Here is a 16,868-nt window from a genome sequence, read left to right on the forward strand (position 1 = left end):
GTCTACCCCTCTACATTCCAACTTTCACTGTCTGTAAAACAATAAAATGCCCCCCAAAATATATATTTTTAAAGAATAGTGTCTGTTAGACTGGGTAGTGGAAAATATGTAGAACTACTGTAAACTATGACCTCTCCCAAAGACTACTGGATATTGGCCTCAATCCAAAACACATTAGACTCCGAATCTGCTCCAGCTGCTCAGACATGTGACCTAAAAAGAGCACAGGCTGAATTCAAATTGATTCAATCCGATCCGATGCTTTTTGCCGAGTTGTTATTAAGATTTTGAAAGATTCCACCTGGTCCCATAACTCTCAGTTGAACTCCCCTGTGGTAGAGAAAATGTTCTGTCTGGAAAGGCTGATACATTTGAATGGAACTAGACTTCAAATATACAGTCAGGTCCATAATTATTGGCACCCTTGATAAAGATTAGCAAAAATCTTTGTTAAATAACATTAAAATGTGGCACTTAATTCATTGGTCATATGGCAAATACTGCTATTTGCCGTGACCATAAATAATACAATACTGAGCTATATTCTATATCCCAATGCCCCAGGGCAGTGATTGGGGACACTGCCCTGTGTAGGGTGCCGTCTTTCGGATGGGACGTTAAACGGGTGTCCTGACTCTCTGAGGTCATTAAAGATCCCATTGCACTTATCGTAAGAGTGGTGTCCTGGCTAAATTCCCAATCTGGCCCTCATACCATCACGGCCACCTAATCATCCCCAGTTTACAACTGGCTCATTCATCCCCCTCCTCTCCCATGTAACTATTCCCCAGGTTGTTGCTCTAAATGAGAAAGTGTTCTCAGTCAACTTACCTGGTAAAATAACGTTTAAAAAAAATATTGTACGCTACAAAATATATATATATATAATATCATTTTATACTAATACAATTGCTCAAAGTATTTTTTTTTCCTCAAAGTTAGGTGTGAAAATTATTGGAACCCCTAAAGTTTCTTATTAATAAAAACACATCTATGTTAACATTCTACTTTTTTTTTTATTAATCTCAGTTTATGGAACTGTAAAATGTCCTTCCTTGGCTTCTTGTGTCACTGGGGTATAAAAATGAGGTAACATGCATGTAAAATCCCTTTTTCCTTCATCACCATGGGAAAAGGCAAAAAACAGAGACAAATGGTTGTTGACCTTCATAAATCAGGCAATGGGTACAAACAATTGCTAAAAAACAAATATACCACTTACCGTTATTATGGCAACAATTAAGAAGTTTAAAACCACTGGAACTGGGGTAAACTTGCCTGGTATTGGACACATGTTTATCTTGTCTCCGCGCACAGTGAGGAATATGGTTTGGTATTGGTCTGGTATATGGTCTGGTATTGGACGCATGTTTATCTTGTCTCCGCGCACAGTGAGGAATATGGTTTGGTATTGGTCTGGTATATGGTCTGGTATTGGACACATGTTTATCTTGTCTCCGCGCACAGTGAGGAATATGGTTTGGTATTGGTCTGGTATATGGTCTGGTATTGGACGCATGTTTATCTTGTCTCCGCGCACAGTGAGGAATATGGTTTGGTATTGGTCTGGTATATGGTCTGGTATTGGACGCATGTTTATCTTGTCTCCGCGCACAGTGAGGTATATGGTCTGGTATTGGACGCATGTTTATCTTGTCTCCGCGCACAGTGAGGAATATGGTTTGGTATTGGTCTGGTATATGGTCTGGTATTGGACGCATGTTTATCTTGTCTCCGCGCACAGTGAGGAATATGGTTTGGTATTGGTCTGGTATATGGTCTGGTATTGGACGCATGTTTATCTTGTCTCCGCGCACAGTGAGGAATATGGTTTGGTATTGGACGCATGTTTATCTTGTCTCCGCGCACAGTGAGGAATATGGTTTGGTATTGGTCTGGTATATGGTCTGGTATTGGACACATGTTTATCTTGTCTCCGCGCACAGTGAGGAATATGGTTTGGTATTGGTCTGGTATATGGTCTGGTATTGGACGCATGTTTATCTTGTCTCTGCGCACAGTGAGGAATATGGTTTGGTATTGGTCTGGTATATGGTCTGGTATTGGACACATGTTTATCTTGTCTCCGCGCACAGTGAGGAATATGGTTTGGTATTGGACACATGTTTATCTTGTCTCCGCGCACAGTGAGGAATATGGTTTGCGAGGCATAGAACAGTTCAAGGGCCATAGCTGGAGAATTACAGAATTTAGTCACATCTTCGGGTCTCCAAATCTACAATTAGATGCCACCTCTATGCCAATAGGCTCTTTGGATGCCAGAAAAAAATGCCTTTATTGTGAGCAACCAACAAATGTAAACTCCTGGAGTTTGTTAAACGGCATTGTTACTTTGATTGGAACCGGTGCTATGGTCAGATTACATGAAAATACAGCTCTTTGGTCACGCACACCAATAGTGGGTTTGGCGTCAAAAGAATTTGATGTTATGGGGTTATTTTGCTCCACTGGTCATGGGGCCCTTTTAAGGTCAACGGCATCATGAACTTAGCCACAAACCTGGTTGTCTCTGCTAGAAGGCTGAAACTTTGCCGCAAGTAGATCTTCCAGCAAGATCAATAACCTGTGATTGGAGGAATGGTCCCTGCCAATGTGTTCTCCAGTCTCATAAAGCCTTTTCGAAAAAGGCTCAGTGCCATTATACTCACAATGGGAGGGTGGCGGAGTATTGAAAACGGGTGCCAATATATTTTTGTATTAATTGTTAAACAAATCTCTTTCTCTGAGCAATTTTATAATATAATTGTCCTTTTTTTTTTTGCATACATAATATAGATCAGTATTTATATTGTTTATGTTATAGTCTTTTTCAAATGTTGCAAGACATTTTGGACCTGACTGTAAATGTAAATATTAAAATCCAGCTTTTTTTTCCCTAAATCAGTTCTCATATTCTATTCACATTCTATTCATATTCTCCTGGATATTATTTTACCTTCCAATGAAATGATCATAATATAGTCGCATGGAGGAGTGAGTTGTCCATCAGTCTGTCTGTCTATGTTCTATGTACAGCCTTAATAAAATAAGCCAGAGCTTCAGACATCCAGTACTACCCCCACCCTGGTTCCTCTCGCTCCCCAGCGCCCCTGCCTAGCCCAGGGACTCAGTGCTGTGTGGTCCCCCTCTACTCACCAACACCCAGATCCTCCCCTTAACACATAACAGATTGTGATTGGCATCCCAAAATCAGATCACTTAGTAGACTGGTGATCACCAGCCCTGGTCCTTGATGGCTATAGGGTAGTACAGGCTTTAGTTCCAGCCCAGCAATAACACCCCTGACTCTACTTATCAAGGTGTCTATGATTATTGTTGATGGCCAGTAGATATAGTACATGCTGGTTTGGGATTTATGTCTGCTCACCCTGTGGGCCTATAGAACGATAGCTGGTGACTAACTGTAACTGTGTAACTCAAGAGTATACACCCAGTTAGTAAGGATAAATCAAATCCTAGCTGTAAACTAAGGACAGAGGCCTTGTTAAAACAGTGGTCATAACCCTCCATCACCCTCCTCTATTGTCGTCTTTGTGAACCCCAAACCAATAGCAACACCATCACTGTCTGTCTGTGTAGACTCAAACACCCATCCTAAACCCATATACCAACGGAAACCCAACAAACAACTTGACTTTAGCTTAATCTAATAAACTTAACCAAAGCTGAACCTAACCAAGGATAGTGACATTGCGTACATGCAGTGTGTAGATTCCACCGGTACAGGCCGCCCACGGTAGCACTGTCTCACAGAGACATGGCTGCAGTTACAGCACTGAACTGCACAGTCACACATTACACAGCATTACACAGTCATTCTCTACTCAGATAACTAAGATGCATGCATAGGCGGGATTGGAGAGTTTTGGGGGGGGGGGGGTGCCGACCCCCCAAGCCTCCTATAATCTCGCCCATCACTATGTGACATAATCATCAATTATGACCATTATGTTTGAAACCCATAACATAGATCACTGATTTGACAGTGTTGGATAGGTTAAAGCTCTTCCATGTCCAATCCAGTCATTTCAGATCTTTTAAAATCAAGCCAGGAAGAAAGAAGAAATGCGTGTTAAAAAGCATTCCAACGGACGTGTCTCGTCGTCATAACCAGGGTTGGGGTCAATTCCATTTCAACTCCTTTCAGGGGATGAATTGAACTTTTTTATTTGAATTGTACAATTCTCATCGACAGCAATAGAAATGAAAACTTCAATTCATCGCAATGAACTGAAGTAAAGTCGAATTGATCTCCAACACTGAAGTGGCATCATCCATGTCAATCCCCTCCCATCACCATCACCAAAGTAGAGTTAAGGCTTAACAATCTCCATCTCCCCTGCGCTCTGCTCACCATACTGTGTGTGTAGACACTCCGTAGTCGTTTTACTGCATGATGTGTGTGTGATGCTTTCACATCCTAGATGGTCGTACCCAGACCTCCAATCAAGGATAAAATGTCCATCAAGGTAAGATATAATGGAGCCTCCATAGTGCTAAACCATAGAGATAAAAACAGCAGACATCCTAGGAAATGTTTATCTCTATGGCTAAACCATAGATATTCCTTTTAGATGACTGTAATAGCAATAGTTTGTAAACAAAAGACCATCCCATACAGTACAATCTAACTAAGACCACTAAAACTACAATGCAAAACCATAGTGTTTGGATTGTTGTAAAAAGTCTAGTCAAACTGTATTCAAAATGCATTATCATAAGGTCTCAATACAATTCTCTGAGAAAATGAATGAAATCAACATATTGCCTCATACATCTTACTTTATCAGACAAGAACGGTAACACACGACTGGTAGTCAGATCGTAAAGGTGTGCTAAATCAGTCAGGGATACAGAAAATGTAGATTTTGATTTAACATGACCTGTGGCTAATTCTAAAAGAGACAATCCCATGTTAACGATCCCTGTGCCATTTACAGTGCCTTCAGAAAGTATTCATACCCCTTGACTTATTCCACATTTTGTTGTGTTACAGCCTGAATTCAAAATGGATTCAATTGATTTCTTACCAATTTACACACAATACCCCATAATGACAAATGAAAACATGTTTTTAGAAATGTTTGCAAATGTATTCAAAGTTAAATACAGAAATATCTAATTTACATAAGTATTCACAATACTTTGTAGAAGCACCTTTGGCAGCGATTACAGCTGTGAGTCTTTCTGGGTAAAGTCTCTAAGAGCTTCCCACACCTGGATTGTACAACATTTGACCATTTATTATTTTCAAAAATCATCAAATTGGTTGTTGATCATTGCTAGACAACCATTTTCAGGTCTTGCCATACATTTTCAAGTAGATTTTATCAAAACTGTAACTCGGGAACTTTCACTGTCTTCTTGGTAAGCAACTCCAGTGTCGATTTGGCTACAAGGTGAATGTGTCTGGTGGAAAGCAGACTGAACCGGGTTTTCCTCTAGGATTTTGCCTGTGCTTAGCTCCATTCCATTTCTTTTTTACCTGAAAAACTCCCCAGTTTTTAACGATTACAAGCATACCCATAACATGATGCAGCCACCACTATGCTTGAAAACATGGAGAGTGGTACTCAGTAATGTGTTAGATTGGATTTGACCCAAACATAACATTTTGTATTCAGGACAAAAAGTGAATTGCTTTGCCAAAATGTTTTGCGTTATTACTTTAGTGCCTTGTTGCAAACAGGATGTATGTTTGGTATATTTGAATTCTGTACAGTCTTCCTTCTTTTCACTCAGTCAATTAGTTTAGTATTGTGGAGTAACTACAATGTTGTTGATCCATCCTCAGTTTTCTCCTATCAGAGCCATTAAACTCTGTAACTGTTTTAAAAAGTCACCATTGGCCTTATGGTAAAATCCCTGAACGGTTTCCTTCCTCTCGGGCAACTGAGTTAGGAAGGACGCCTGTATCTTTGTAGTGACTGGGTGTATTGATACAACATCCAAAGTGTTATTAATAACTGCACCATGCTCAAAGGGATAATCAATGTCTGATTTTTATTTTACCTCCCTGGTCTTTGTGGTTGAATCTGTTTGAAATTCACTCCTCGACTGAGGGACCTTACAGGTAATTGTATGTGTGGAGTACAGAGATGAGGTAGTCATTCCAAAATCATGTTAAATACTGTTATTGCACATGGAAGTTATTATGTGACTTGTTAAGCAAATGTTTACTCCTGAACTTATTTTGTCTTACCATAACCAAGGGGTTGAATACTTATTGACTCAAGACATTTCAGCTTTTCATTTTTAATTAATTAGTAAACATTTCAAAAAACATTATTTCACATTGACTTTATTGGGTATGGTGTGTAGGCCAGAGACACAAAATCTCAATTTAATCCATTTTAAATTCAGGCTGTAACACAACAAAATGTGGAAAAGGTCAAGGGGTGTGAATACCTTCTGAAGGCACTGTATATCAGGATACTGCCTCAGAAAAGAGAGGCTCATTTATACCACAACTTATGTTTTGTATTATTCCCCTGTGAGATACGAACAGGCAGCGACATACGCACACTACTGCCCACAGCCCATAGGGACAGGTGTCCAACCTGGCAACCGGAGAGAGAGGCTCATTTATAGCACTCAGCTATTTATATATTTTGTCCCCAGTGAGGTAGAACTACCCATAGGGAAAGGTCTCCAATCTGACAACCCATTAGTCTATATAGCCACACGCCACTCCTCCGTCTCCAGGTCTCCAACCTGGCGACCGGGCGTCACAGGAAATAATGCCCATCCCATCTCAACACAACTGCTCTCTCTCGCTGTATCTCTCTGTCTCTCTCTAGCCCTCTCTACCTCCCTCTTTCTCTCTCCCTCACCCTCGCCCCTACCTCATCAGTGACTCATTTACCCCATTCCGTTGTGAACTCTAACCTCTTACCCCTGTCTGTGTGTCACAGATCTATGTGAGGGCCCAGTTTGAGTATGACCCCTCCAGAGATGACCTCATCCCATGCAAGGAGGCCGGGATTCCCTTCCGGGTCGGTGACATCATCCAGATCATCAGTAAAGACGACCACAACTGGTGGCAGGGCAAACTGGAGAACACCAAAAATGGAACTGCAGGGCTCATACCCTCACCAGAACTCCAGGAGTGGTGAGTAGACACACACATCGTGATATAACCCAGATCTCCATCTAGAGAATCATTCAGACTTAGAAACCAGCCCCAGAACTGACGAGCTAGAGCATTTTAGGATGTAGAGTAATTTAACACAGAACCCATATTTAGAGAGAACCTGATCTAAGCTCCCAGAATGAACCCTCGAAGAACCCAAAGAAAGCCTGGAATGTTTGAGCAGATGATTGAGTTTTATTGGGTGTGTTTCCAGGCGTGTGGCATGTATAGCCATGGAGAAGACTAAGCAGGAGCAGCAGGCCAGCTGTACCTGGTTTGGCAAGAAGAAGAAACAGTACAAAGACAAGTACCTGGCCAAGCACAACGCAGGTACACACACACACACACACTCACACACTCACACACACACACACACTCACTCACTCACTCACTCACTCACTCACTCACTCACTCACTCACTCACTCACTCACTCACTCACTCACTCACTCACTCACTCTCACAAATACCTGACCAAGCACAAAGAAGGTACATACTCACTCACATCCATTCCTCAGCTGTTACTGCATGGATTGTGAGAGTCTCACATGTGTGAGAAGGTGGCATGCGGGTATGAGGGAGAGGGAGGGAATCTGGGGGCAGGGAGGGCATGGAGAGTAGGGAATTCAGGTAACAGAACCTTGTAACCTCCGCTGGCTCCAGTGACATAGTCATAGCAGTGAGACCTGGTGCTAGGGCACAAGGGCAAGCTTAAATATGAGGGCGAGTGTGCAGTTATCAAGTTGGCATGCACAGTACGAGTGTGTGTATCACAGGAGGTTGGTGGCACCTTAATATGGTTTCCATGTGTTTGATGCCATTCGATTTTTTTTCCATCCCAGCCGTCCTCCCCTCAGCAGCCCCCTGTGGCGTGCATGCACATTAATGTCTTGTTTGCATGTGAATATACATGTGTGAGAGGGTTTGGGATTGAGAGTGTGTTCCAAAGTGCCTTAGACACTCACCACATTAAAGACAGTAGCCCACATTGAATGCCTCAAACCTACTTCGTGTCTCCACCAAAGCCTCTTGTTTCCTATGGATAGTTGAACACAGTGTGTGAGATGTAGAGGGCAGCAAACATTGTGTCTGTGGATCTCGGGTGTCCGTGATCGCAAGGTGGCTGTCTCAACAGACCAGGCCAAGGCCAATGTGCAGGAGAAACTGACACTGCCATGTGTGTCTGTGTTAGGACTGCAGCGGCTCAAGTGACACCAGTAAGAGGCGGAGGGAGGGTGAAAAGGAGGTGGAAGGGAAGGGGCCATGGAGAGGACTTGCAGAGTTAAGAGGGGTTGAGAGAAGGAAAGAGAGGGTTAGGGGAGGTACTGGGGGAGGTACTGAGGAAGGTGGGAGCCTGGAAGTTGAGCTATAGAGCTGGGATGAGATGGGTTGAGGGAGGGGGAGGAGTATCAGGCCACCGGTGTAGTTGGCAGCATGAACTGTCTGTTGCAGATAGACACAGCCCTGACCTACCTGACCCACATTAAGCTGTTGCAGATAGACACAGCCCTGACCTACCTGACCCACATTAAGCTGTTGCAGATAGACACAGCCCTGACCTACCTGACCCACATTAAGCTGTTGCAGATAGACACAGCCCTGACCTACCTGACCCACATTAAGCTGTTGCAGATAGACACAGCCCTGACCTACCTGACCCACATTAAGCTGTTGCAGATAGACACAGCCCTGACCTACCTGACCCACATTAAGCTGTTGCAGATAGACACAGCCCTGACCTACCTGACCCACATTAAGCTGTTGCAGATAGACACAGCCCTGACCTACCTGACCCACATTAAGCTGTTGCAGATAGACACAGCCCTGACCTACCTGACCCACATTAAGCTGTTGCAGATAGACACAGCCCTGACCTACCTGACCCACATTAAGCTGTTGCAGATAGACACAGCCCTGACCTACCTGACCCACATTAAGTTTCATGAGTGCTCAGGCTTTGCCCTTTAACTGGGTTTCAAATGATGGTGAAGCCTGGGCACTCCCAGAACAACTCAGGCTCACACAGATGAATGTAGCTGGGAACCTGGATTAGTGTTTCAGGTCCAGATCTAGATAAAGACCACTTCTCTTGACTTAAACTTCCCTCCGTATTTATTTGGACAGTGAAGCTAAACCTTTTAAGTGTTCGGTCCCGTAGTCCTAGCACTACATCAAGCTTGTGACTTCACACATGCATTTGCAGTTTGTTTTGGTTGTGTTTAGGATTATGTTGTGCCCAGAATAAATTAATAGTAAATCATGTTTTGTCATTTTGGAGGCACTTTTGTTGTAAATAAGAACAGAATATGTTTCTGAACCCTTTTACATTAATGTGGATGCTACCATGATTTCAGATAATCATGAATGAATGGTGAATAAAGAGTGAGAAAGACAAAATATCAACTCCCCCCCCCCAAAAAAAAGAATGCTAACCTCCCCTGTTATTGGTGGTTTGAGGTTAGCCTGTTTTGGAGGCATGATCTTTGTGCATCTGTAACTTACAAGTGGATGATACCAGAAATGCATGCAAGCTGTATGTGTAAAGAACCAACTGTGAATGTTCATATTGCTTCTCCTAGTAACAGCAAAGCATGCTATCATTTTGCTTTACATTTTTAGCTTGCTCTCTAAGCATTCATATCGGAGTCGCTCATATAGTTTTTTTTTGCATGAACTATAGACTGATTTTGAATGTAGTCTCATTCTCCTCAGGTACAGTTGGTGTGAGGATGAGAAGTGATGTGGTGGATAGCTAGCAGCATGTTCATAGTACAAGGCCTATGACTCCAGGCCCATTCTAATTCTAGAAAGATGCGTCTTTCCTACTTTCCCTCCTCAAGAGGCCAGAGTGTGGTGCTCTGGGTAGAAGTTGCCCTTTAGACACAGATCTCAGGTCAGTATGCCCTGCCCAAATCCGAATCCTTAACCATTAAGGGGAGAAATACAATACTGACCCTAGATCATCGTCTATGAGCAACTTCATCCTACTCCGTTGGGTGACTAATTTAAAGAAGTCAGTGCATCAGCGCTTTGCTGCTGCAGTGTAGTATTGCTGTATGTGTAGTAACTACTGTATTGTGTAACTGAACCATGTTATGACCCTGTCCATCTCTCACGCTGTCCCCTTCAAAATGGCCTCTCTGCATGTAAGTAACAACCAGTGACGGTATCTGGCTAGCTAACGCCTCTTTTGGTTTGGTCTGATTCTCTTTCACTCTGTTTCTCTTTTTCCATTTGCGTTGTTATTAACCCTTTAGTTGACCAGGTGTCAGTCCCAACGTTTCCGTTTTGTTTCTGTTTTCCCGCTCAGAGCAACAGAGATCCAGCACAAAACGGAAAGAACATAGATCATTTTTTTTCTGGTTTTCTTCCTCACCCATACATTTAGTTTATTTTGGTGTTGTGTGTTTCAGATCTAGTCAGTTGTATTTTAACATGGTGCATCTGCCCCAGGGAAGAGTCCCCATTTGATATCCCTGAATATCTTTCTCAGAATGTGACACATGGTGCACAAGGTTATAGGTTGGCTTAAGGTCAATGACACATGCCAGACAATAAGAACAGAGCAGCAGAGAAAGCAGGAAGCAGGAGAGAGTGAGCCATCCTCAGCCATTAGATATATATATATAGAGAGAGAGAGGGATGAAAGAACAAGGATAAGAGAAAAAGGAGTGGAGAGAAAGCAGGAGAGACCATTCTATCCCAGAGAGAATACATGGTGCTCCTGGTGTTGTATTTCCCATGTCACACACACACACACACACACACACACACACAGCTGTTAGGTTCATGTTACCGTAGAGGTGACGTTAGCAGTACCCTGTGTGCAGTACCCTCCACTGTAGGTAGGGTAAGGACACATGCTAATGCTGTACAGACTCCCAGGAGTGTCCAGTACTGTGTCCTACTGTGCTTTGTTCTCTCCTCCATCTTATTCAGCTCACCCCCTTCCATCTGTCCCATCTATCCCATTGTTTATTTCCAAAAATGTAAAAACGTAACACACACATACATTGTGGTGTCACTGCGTTATTCGCTTAAACATAATGGTCGTTCACCCTAACAGCTACAAAGTAGCCTCAGAGTAGAAGCAAAACATTGAATATTCTCCCTTCCTGTTTGCCAAATGTAAACAGTCTTATCCCAAATCTCTCCATCTCATTCGATTAGGGCATTAGCCTGGGTTAGGATAAATTACTCCTCAGATTTAGCTATTTGATTTAATGGTGTCAGGTTTAAGGACATACACGCCATTGAACTTATACGACTCCAAGGAGAAGTTCCGGTTCTATCTATCCTTGTAACATCATAGTTCATTATCTCCCAGCTGTCAGAGACAATATGTCTACTCCTTCATCTCATGGCTAGCCTGGGTGCTAGTCTGTTCCTCTTTTAGCCACCTTGTCCTTGTCATTCCCAGATGTTGATATAGTGTTGTTGAAACAGTACCCAGGCTATAATTTTCTCCATTAACAACTAACTGTCACAGACATTCTCTCTGTCCCATAGCTCCACCTCACTGTTAGGGTCCTGTGTTCTCCCAGTGTAAACCACTACTATGGAAGTCTGTCTGCACCTCTCCTTCACAGTATCTCACTACCCCTCTCTCTTTCCTCCGCCCTCTTTTTCCAGTATTCGACCAACTAGATCTCGTCACGTATGAAGAGGTTGTGAAACTGCCTGCGTTTAAGAGGAAAACACTAGTCTTGTTAGGTAAGTAGAGGCATCCATACTAGCATACTACAGAGGGTTGTGACGTATTGGCTAACGGTACTAGGTAGTGTGCTCCTATTGCGTTCTGACTGCTCTCTCTTCCAAAGGTGCCCATGGAGTGGGCAGAAGACACATCAAGAACACACTCATCACAAAACACCCTGACAGATTTGCCTACCCCATCCCACGTAAGACACACACACACACAGATTTGCCTACCCCATCCCACGTAAGACACACACACACAGATTTGCCTACCCCATCCCACGTAAGACACACACACACAGATTTGCCTACCCCATCCCACGTAAGACACACACACACAGATTTGCCTACCCCATCCCACGTAAGACACACACACACAGATTTGCCTACCCCATCCCACGTAAGACACACACACACAGATTTGCCTACCCCATCCCACGTAAGACACACACACACAGATTTGCCTACCCCATCCCACGTAAGACACACACACACAGATTTGCCTACCCCATCCCACGTAAGACACACACACACAGATTTGCCTACCCCATCCCACGTAAGACACACACACACAGATTTGCCTACCCCATTTCACGGACGACACAGTCACTGACTCACTTTGACCATCCATTGTGATTATCGTTTTTACTCAACCCCCCCTCCTCCATTTCATCTCTCCCTTCCTCCCTCCCCAGATACGACCAGACTTCCTAAGAAGGACGAGGAGAACGGGAAGAACTACTACTTTGTGTCACATGACCAGATGATGCAGGACATCAGTAACAATGACTACCTGGAGTACGGTAGTCACGAGGACGCCATGTACGGCACGCGGCTAGAGACCATTCGCCAGATCCACGAGCAGGGACTCATCTCCATACTGGACGTAGAGCCACAGGTGGGTGGGAGGGCGTATTTTCCACTTGTGAACACAGAGGGTCTTCTCAGGCATAATACACAGTCACAAACACACAGGCCAGCTGACCTGTAACCTGTTCTCCATTAGGCCCTGAAGGTCCTGCGGACAGCAGAGTTTGCTCCATATGTTGTTTTCATCGCCGCGCCAACCATCACCCCTGGCATCAACGAAGTAAGACGTGTACACACACACACACACACACACACACACACACACACACACACACACACACACACACAAAGTCAACCTTTTTGTTGTAATATTGGAACGGTCTGCAGCTGTAGCCACTCTTCTTTTTTCTGCACTCCTCCATTTTCTTCTCTCATCACTTTCTTCATTCATTTATTTTGCATGCTGTGTGTGAGATTCAGTTTTTCCGTTTCTCTTGCGTTCCGTTGCATGGCTCTCAGCTCCCCAGGTGGTGCAGGAAGCTGCCAGTAAGTATGAGTGGAGAAAACGCCGGCCATAGTCAGTAGTGCTCTATTGTGTTGTACAGTATATTGCCTCAGTAAACCAGCTCACTCCTTTCTCTGAATGAGGGTTACTATTCCTTCTTTAACACCAGGCCAAGCAAAGAACTGTCCTGAATCCCTACCCATCCACTCTATACCCTCCCTCGTTCTCTGTCAGATTCATTTAATGGTGCTTTATTGGTAAGACATATGTCTCTCTCACCCCTCCTTCTCTCTCTCTGTAGGATGAGTCATTGCAGCGTCTTCAGAAGGAGTCAGAGATTCTTCAGAAGACCTATGCCCATTACTTTGACCAGACCATAATCAACAACGAGATAGACGAGACCATCAGACACCTAGAGGAGGCTATAGACCTGGTCTGTACCACTGCACAGTGGATCCCTGTGTCCTGGGTCTACTGAGGATAGGAAAGAACACCTTCTCTCCTCCCCTCTGTGTCTTTCTGGGTCCACTGTACCTGTACAGACACCACCCCCTCCCTCTCCCCTCCAATGACTCCTCTCTTTCTCTCCTCCCTCCTCCCTGTCTCACTGGCGATGCATCTCTGTGAAAACTCCCATCATTCCTTCGGAAAAGAAAAGCACCTCAACCAATCAGAAACCTCTGTGTACTGCACATGACCTTCAGCAGCCAATCAAACTCTGCCCTTACAGACTACCTAGCCGTAGTGTTGTATAAACAAATAAGTATTGTCATGTCTGTATTATCTAGGAGGCAACATTTTTGCAGATGTTTGTTTTAAAGAGACAGTACTGTATCTCCTCCCCAGTAGTGCACTGCAGCCTTCTACATCATGTGACTGTCTGTGCCCCCATCAGCCCATCCATCATGGATGTTGTAGTTCTTAGCTGTCCCTCTGTTGTAGTTCTTTCCCTGCACTACAATTGCTGTTTGTGGGTATTCTCTTCCTCTCTCTCTGGACAGACTGAAGAGAAACACCACAGCCTCCCTTTATCTGGATCTCATCCTCAACACCTTTTATTTATCTGCACCTTTACTCCTCTCCTTTATTAGCCATTATCGTCTACTTCATTCACATAATCTTTCTCTGTCTTATTGTTCATGTAGTTCAGTTTCATCTTGGTTCATTTTGACTGTACATGTTATTACACCCGAGTGGCACAAGCTACTGCATCTCAGTGCTAGAGGCGTCACTACAGACCCTGGTTCGATTCCAGGCTGTATCACAACCGGCCGTGATTGGGAGTCCCATAGGGTGGCCCACATTTGGCCCAGCATCGTCCGGGTTAGGCTGTCATTGTAAATAAGAATTTGTTCTTAACTGACTTGCCTTAAAAAATATATATATATATAGAAAAACCCTAGCCCCACCCCCTTCTCCCCTTCATACACACACTCAGACGGGGTACTGTCTCTTCTAAATGAATCCATAAATGTTTTAGACATTTGAATGAGGTCCCATGCATGTTGGACATTCGCAAGCTTCCATGCCGTCTGTCCATGTTCCCCCAGTGTTCTGCTGTAACATCCTCCCAACTGAAAACCAACATTCCACACGTATGGAAGACTCCATTTGACCAAGGGAGGAAGCAAGGGGAACAGGAAATAACCAACAAAAAGAACCTTGACACCTATGCACATACCTTGCCATTTCAGATGACATTTCTAAAAACAGATTTTTCCAAATCGACCATGGTATCAATGTGTTTGTAAAAACAAATGTGTGGTAGAACTTTATAATAACTCCACGTAATAAAGCATTTCATGGATTAGTAAATAGTTTAAAGGTGGGAGTAATGATTCACAAATAAAGTAACCTAGTTATTCATACACAACTAAGTATTTCATGATTCATAAGATCATAAGTTGTTTAAAATAGGACCTTATAAACCATTTACTAATTATTAGTAACTCTTTTTGCATGGCCTCATCTAAAGTGTGGGCTATTTATACTTTATAAATACTTTGTTTTGAGTGCAGTATAATTTCTCACAAGAAGATGGACATGCCATTGGTAGAGACATTCCAGCTGTATCTGATGCTTCTTAAGGCCTTAAAATGGCCCCTAGAACATATCAATGGTTAAACAATAAGCACACAATAGAGAAAATATGTTGAACATTTTATTCCATCTATTTATCCAACCACGTATTAAATATTGTGTAATTTCGTCAGCTGTGTGAATAAGTTCTGGGTCCATATGTATTAGAAATTGGGAGTACCGGTTTGCAAAGTCTCCACCCTCGCAAAAATAAACTCGGTTTGCATTCGCAAGGTTAACAACATTAGCAAAACATTCACAATACAATTCTTCCTCAAGTCCTTGCAACAGTTGTGTCACAACAGTTTTTTGTGAATAATGTTCAATATAGTTCTTTTAACATCCCTTTGTTTTATGCCTATTCTTCTACCATTGATATGTTCTAGGGGCCATTTTAAGGCCTTAAGGAGCATCAGATACAGCTGGAATGTCTCTACCAATGGCATGTCCATCTTCTTGTGAGAAATTATACTGCACTCAAAACATTAAAGTATTTATAAAGTATAAATAGCCCACTTTAGATGAGGCCACACAAAAAGACAAATTATTATTATTAAAGTTCATAAGGACCTATATTAAAACAGCTTATGAATGGATTAATGATGAATAAACTATTTACTAATCCATTAAATGCTTTATCACGTGTAGATAATATAAAGTTCTACCAAAATTGTCTGTGATTTGTTGTATAAGATAATCAAGAGGGGAGGGGATAAAATTACAACTGATTGCTGATTTGCCATTTCAGAAATGTGTTGTCTGAGAGTATTTCAATTAAGTTTAATCAATGAAAGACTAATGCTGATTTGTATTCTGCAACTGTATAACTATATGGAAAGGATATTTACACTACGTTTTGCAAGGTGAAGTCTTTGCAAAGGAATAGGAGGTAGTTTGTGCATCTGAATAACCGTGTATATGAAATATGACTGATGATATGATTGCCCCAGTGTAAAATAGTCTACAATGATAAAGTTCTTCAGTATGAACAGTTTTTTCACATATATTTCCTTTTATGTGTTGGAAAAAGTAACCTGTGTCTGGCTCTTGTCTTTGCACGCGCAGACTCAAGTAGTCTCAAAACATGTTTATTCAGCCAGATGACATTCAGGTTCATAAGCAGCATGTCTCAGTAATGTCATTCATATTACTGTAATCCCCACAGTGCATTTCTAGTCACACTCCAGTGGCGTAGCGCAGTTTCGCGGGGCCCTCTGCAAGGTCCGTGCAAGGGCTCTGACATTTTGCCATGAGGCTGAGAGAAAATATTGCTGTTATAGAGCTTCGGGATTCCTTAAATCGAGACAAATATGTCTTAATATTAATAATTTTCAGTGTATTTTGATAGACCAAGGTATAGTGCATACAGAAAGTATTCAGACCCCTTGACTTTTTCTACATTCTGTTACGTCACAGCCTTATTCTAAAATGGATTACATGTATTTATTTCCTCATCAATCTACACACAATACCTCATAATGACAAAGTGAAAACAGGTTTTTAGAAATGTTTGCACACAGATGAAAAACAGAAATACCTTATTTACATAAGTATTCAGACCCTTTTCTATGAGACTCAAAATTGAGCTCAGGTGCATCCTGTTTCCATTGATCATCCTTGAGATG

At 42.6% G+C, this 16,868-nt stretch overlaps 1 protein-coding gene across 16 annotated transcripts in view; it reads left to right on the top strand.

Annotated features, from left to right (window-relative positions):
• Positions 1–16,276, top strand: part of LOC106581943 (peripheral plasma membrane protein CASK) — a 212,771-nt gene extending 196,495 nt beyond the window's left edge. For 9 of the 16 annotated variants that reach the window (XM_014164474.3, XM_014164475.3, XM_014164482.3 and 6 more), the window contains 8 exons: positions 4,446–4,490; positions 6,936–7,132; positions 7,368–7,483; positions 11,784–11,864; positions 11,972–12,052; positions 12,545–12,747; positions 12,856–12,939; positions 13,466–16,276. In XM_014164474.3, the coding sequence (XP_014019949.1) occupies positions 4,446–4,490; positions 6,936–7,132; positions 7,368–7,483; positions 11,784–11,864; positions 11,972–12,052; positions 12,545–12,747; positions 12,856–12,939; positions 13,466–13,642 (984 nt within the window). In that variant the 3' untranslated portion in view covers positions 13,643–16,276. The remainder of the gene's footprint in view (positions 1–4,445; positions 4,491–6,935; positions 7,133–7,367; positions 7,484–11,783; positions 11,865–11,971; positions 12,053–12,544; positions 12,748–12,855; positions 12,940–13,465) is intronic. The other 7 variants (XM_014164478.3, XM_014164483.3, XM_014164488.3 and 4 more) reach the window with 1 other exon arrangement.
• The last annotated feature ends 592 nt before the right edge of the window (positions 16,277–16,868 follow it).

Source organism: Salmo salar, chromosome 21, assembly GCF_965601325.2.
Source record: "Salmo salar chromosome 21, fSalSal1, whole genome shotgun sequence".
NCBI classification, from domain to species: domain Eukaryota; kingdom Metazoa; phylum Chordata; class Actinopteri; order Salmoniformes; family Salmonidae; genus Salmo; species Salmo salar.